Source organism: Trachemys scripta, chromosome 7, assembly GCF_013100865.1.
Source record: "Trachemys scripta elegans isolate TJP31775 chromosome 7, CAS_Tse_1.0, whole genome shotgun sequence".
In the NCBI taxonomy this organism is placed as follows: domain Eukaryota; kingdom Metazoa; phylum Chordata; order Testudines; family Emydidae; genus Trachemys; species Trachemys scripta.
This window is the reverse complement of record NC_048304.1, coordinates 19,174,623-19,178,204: the sequence shown is the minus strand read 5'-3', so window position 1 is coordinate 19,178,204 and position 3,582 is coordinate 19,174,623. Positions and strand designations below refer to the sequence as shown.

At 47.7% G+C, this 3,582-nt stretch overlaps 1 protein-coding gene across 1 annotated transcript; it reads left to right on the top strand.

Moving 5' to 3' along the window:
- Window positions 1-232: 232 nt before the first annotated feature.
- Window positions 233-2,981, top strand: MRPS25 (mitochondrial ribosomal protein S25). Its single transcript, XM_034775028.1, has 4 exons — window positions 233-496; window positions 755-861; window positions 1,739-1,826; window positions 2,572-2,981. The coding sequence occupies exons 1-4, from the start codon at window positions 363-365 to the stop codon at window positions 2,762-2,764; spliced, it is 522 nt and encodes a 173-aa protein (XP_034630919.1). The 5' UTR covers window positions 233-362; the 3' UTR covers window positions 2,765-2,981.
- The last annotated feature ends 601 nt before the right edge of the window (window positions 2,982-3,582 follow it).

The following is a 3,582-nucleotide window of genomic DNA, read 5'->3' as shown; positions in this document are numbered from 1 at the left end:
CAGACTGCAGCCGTCTCTTAGGGCTGCCCCCTCTCTACTCACCATCCCCCTAATTCTTTTCTTCTTCCTTCCTTCCTCCCTATCGCCCGGTCCCCGCATTATTTCCTTTCACACACACGCACACCCTGTTCCTCTTCCCACCATTGCACCTGCAAATCCCCTCGCCCCGCTTCCCTAGCCTGGGGCAGCGAAACTACGTCTCCCGTAGCGCTCTGCGGCAGGGGTGGAGAGCACGTGTTTCCTCTCCCTTCCTGCCGGGCCCAGCCGCCTTATTTCCCCCGTGCGTTGGGGGCTGCGGGGCTGAGCAGCCGGGCCCGCCGCGTGCGGGCTGTGCCCGAGGGAGCCCCCTGCCAGCTGCAGCTATGCCGATGAAGGGCCGGTTCCCCATCCGCAGGACCCTGCAGTACCTGAGCCAGGGGGAGATCGTCCTCAAGAGCGCGGTGAAGGTGATGACTGTGAACTACAACACCGCGGGGCAGCTGAGCGAGGGGGCCAGGTGAGTGCAGCGGCGGGGAGAGGAGGCTGCCGGGTAGCCCGCCCTGGGGTGGGGACCAGGTGAGTGCAGCCTCGGTGGGGGGGCTTCAGAGCCTACCCCCCCCCTCTTCCCCAATCCCTGGGGCCCTGCGCTCTGGCTGTGAATTGCACTGTCTGTGCTGGGGGGTGGGGGCAGATGTTGCTACCGGCCTCTGAAGGGCTGTGTGTGTTTACGCTGACCTGCTCGCTAAAAGAGCCTCTGGCTTTCTTTCCCCCCTAGAAAATTTGTGTTTTTCAACATCCCTCAGATTCAGTACAAAAACCCCTGGGTCCAGATCGTGATGTTTAAGAACATGACCCCTTCGCCGTTTCTAAGGTTCTATTTAGGTAAGTGCCTTTATCTTGGAGTGCTGGGCACCCCTTCCCGTGGGGCCCCCCACCCAAATTAACGGAGCAGATTCTCCTCTCCCACAAGCTGCTGGGTGCCCTAGCCACCTTATACTGACTGTGATTCTCAGGGGGTGTCAGACATCCAGGCACTGCCAAGGATGTCTTATGATAGGGTAACTGCAATCTCACCCTTTAAAAGGTCCTAGAGAGCAAAGACCTGAGGCACCTTGTATAACTAGTGGGTGCTCCAGACTCACTGGCTCACCCGTTGTGCTGATATTTAAAAGAAGCTCTACAGTGTTCCCGGCTCACAGCACTTCAGTGTCGCTATTTTAAGCTGTAGGGGTTTGTTCCATAACTGCAGAACAGTAACAGTCTACTACAAGGGTAATCTTAATAAGGACCTCACATCATACATATGCTGCATCTGTAAAGCCTTCCAGTGGCTCTCTTTTACTAGCCCAGATGTGGGGTTGATGGATTAGGGTTGTGGCTTCCCACATGGCTTTCTGGTCATGAGATCCATTTGTAGGGAGGCAGTGTGGCCTAGTGGATAGTGCATTAGATTGGGACTTGGAAGACCTGGGCTCTGTTCCTAGCTCTGCCCTATCGTATAAAGGAATAATGTTTACAGGGAACTGAGTTTTACCTGCTAACACCCACCCTAAGACCCCTTTAACAGTTTAGCTTGCATCCTTGAGAGCTGCATACAAAAGTGAGGTTACTGACCAAGGAGCAGGTAGCACGTTGTGCTGCTTGTGACTGTCTTGCTGGTGCGTTACGCCTTCAAATATTTACTCCATCTAATACGAAATGGTAGACACTTCTGGGTAGTCACCTGTTGATACCTATTCTGTACCTCTTTCCTCTACAGATAGTGGTGAGCAAGTCTTGGTTGATGTGGAAGATAAAAGCAACAAAGAGATAGTGGAGCACGTTAAAAAAATCTTGGGTAAAAGCGAGTAAGTAAACATACTTCACAACCTGAGGAGTCATTGTCTCGTCTCTGATAGAACTGTAATGTCACAGCACTGCCTGATGGGTTGAAAGTGGACAGGGCCTCTTAAACCAGGAGGTTTAGAACAGTGGTTCTCAACCTTTCCCGACTGCTGTGCCCCTTTCAAGAGTCTGGTTTGTCTTGTGTACCCCCAAGTTTCATCTCACTTAAACTTACAAAATCAGAGCTAAAAATACAAAAGTGTCACAGCACACTATTACTGGAAAATTGCTTACTTTCTCATTTTGAACCATATAATAAAATCAATTGGAATATTTATTAATATTGTACTTACATTTCAGGGTATAGTATACAGAGCAGTATAAACAAATCATTGTCTATGAAATTTGTTTGTACTCACTTCGCTAGTGCTTTTTATGTAGCCTCTTGTAAAACTAGGCAAATATCTAGATGAGTTGATATACCCCTGGTTTAGAAGAAAGGGGACCTGATCTCCCCCCTGTGGCTGAGAGAAATGTGCCATTGACAAAGTAAAGCTGCCCCAAGCTAAGCGAATGGGAATTCTTTCTACAAGTCAGTCCTGGAAAGGTTGTTTGGCTGCTAGCAGCCATTACTGTGTGAGATGCTGCCCTTTGAAATCTTGGTGTATAAAAAAAAATGCATCACCATTCTTTTTAGGCAGCGGGGGGCAGGTGGAAGAGAGGAAGAAATCCAGCCTTCTTAATAGCTAATTGTTTTTCCTCTTCTAGGGAAACACTAAAAAAAGAGGAGCAAGAGAAAAAGCAGCTCTCTCATCCTGCAACCTTTGGACCCAAAAAATATCACCTGCGGGAATGTATGTGTGAAATTGAAGGCCAGGTTCCCTGCCCTGGTCTAGTACCGCTGCCTAAAGAGATGACGGGCAAATATAAAGCTGCCATGAAAGACAAAGCCACAGCCTGATTTAACAGATGAGGCAATTTGCTGACAGACGAGGTGCTTCAGTAACTGAGGCAGACTTCATAGCCTCTCCTCACACCCCCAAAAAACTGGTCCATGTTATTAGATGAAAGTCCTTGATTCACAAGAGGTCTTTTCATAGATATGGTTGGACCCATTAATGTTGGTTACTCAGACAAGTGGAAGAAAATATTTTTAAATAAACCTTTTTAAAACGCCAGCTTGTTCTATTTTTTCGGTAAGTTCTCCTGTCCAGCAAAGCTTCCTCTCAGCCTTGTATGCTGAGTTGTTTATATGTAAGAGGGAGTGCCCTGTCTCAGGTTTATCTACCTTTAATCAAAAAACTATACGATGAGTAGGCACTGTAACTTAAGGGTGACATGCCCCAATAGTTCTGCCTCAATTTCCCTAACTGTAAAATGAGACTGTTACCAGGGACAAGTAGATGTTTGTAAGGTTACAGTTCCACAAAGAAGCCAGCTCCTGTAATTCACTTTTTTGAGGGGAGAAGTGAATTGAGGACATGAGAAGGAGCACAGGATGCTTGTGAAAGAGGAGGTTCAGCATGTGGAAGACAGGAGACATTCCAGAAGACTGGAAAAGGGCAAATATAGTGCCCATCTATAAAAAGGTAAATAAGGACAACCCAGGGAATTACAGACCAGTCAGCTTAACTTCTGTACCTGGAAAGATAATGGAGCAAATAATTAGGCAATCAATTTGCAAACACCTAGAAGATGGGGTGATAAATAACAGTATGGATTTGTCAAGAACAAATAGCGTCAAACCAACCTGACAGCTTTCTTTGACAGGGTAACAAG

Bases quoted from the DNA above. Each gene is read 5' to 3' on its own strand.
- MRPS25 (XM_034775028.1), top strand. From the start codon at position 363: ATGCCGATGAAGGGCCGGTTCCCCATCCGCAGGACCCTGCAGTACCTG. The intron at 497-754 runs GTGAGTGCAGCG...TTTCCCCCCTAG, and splicing joins CAGCTGAGCGAGGGGGCCAG to AAAATTTGTGTTTTTCAACA. The intron at 1,827-2,571 runs GTAAGTAAACAT...TTCCTCTTCTAG, and splicing joins AAAATCTTGGGTAAAAGCGA to GGAAACACTAAAAAAAGAGG.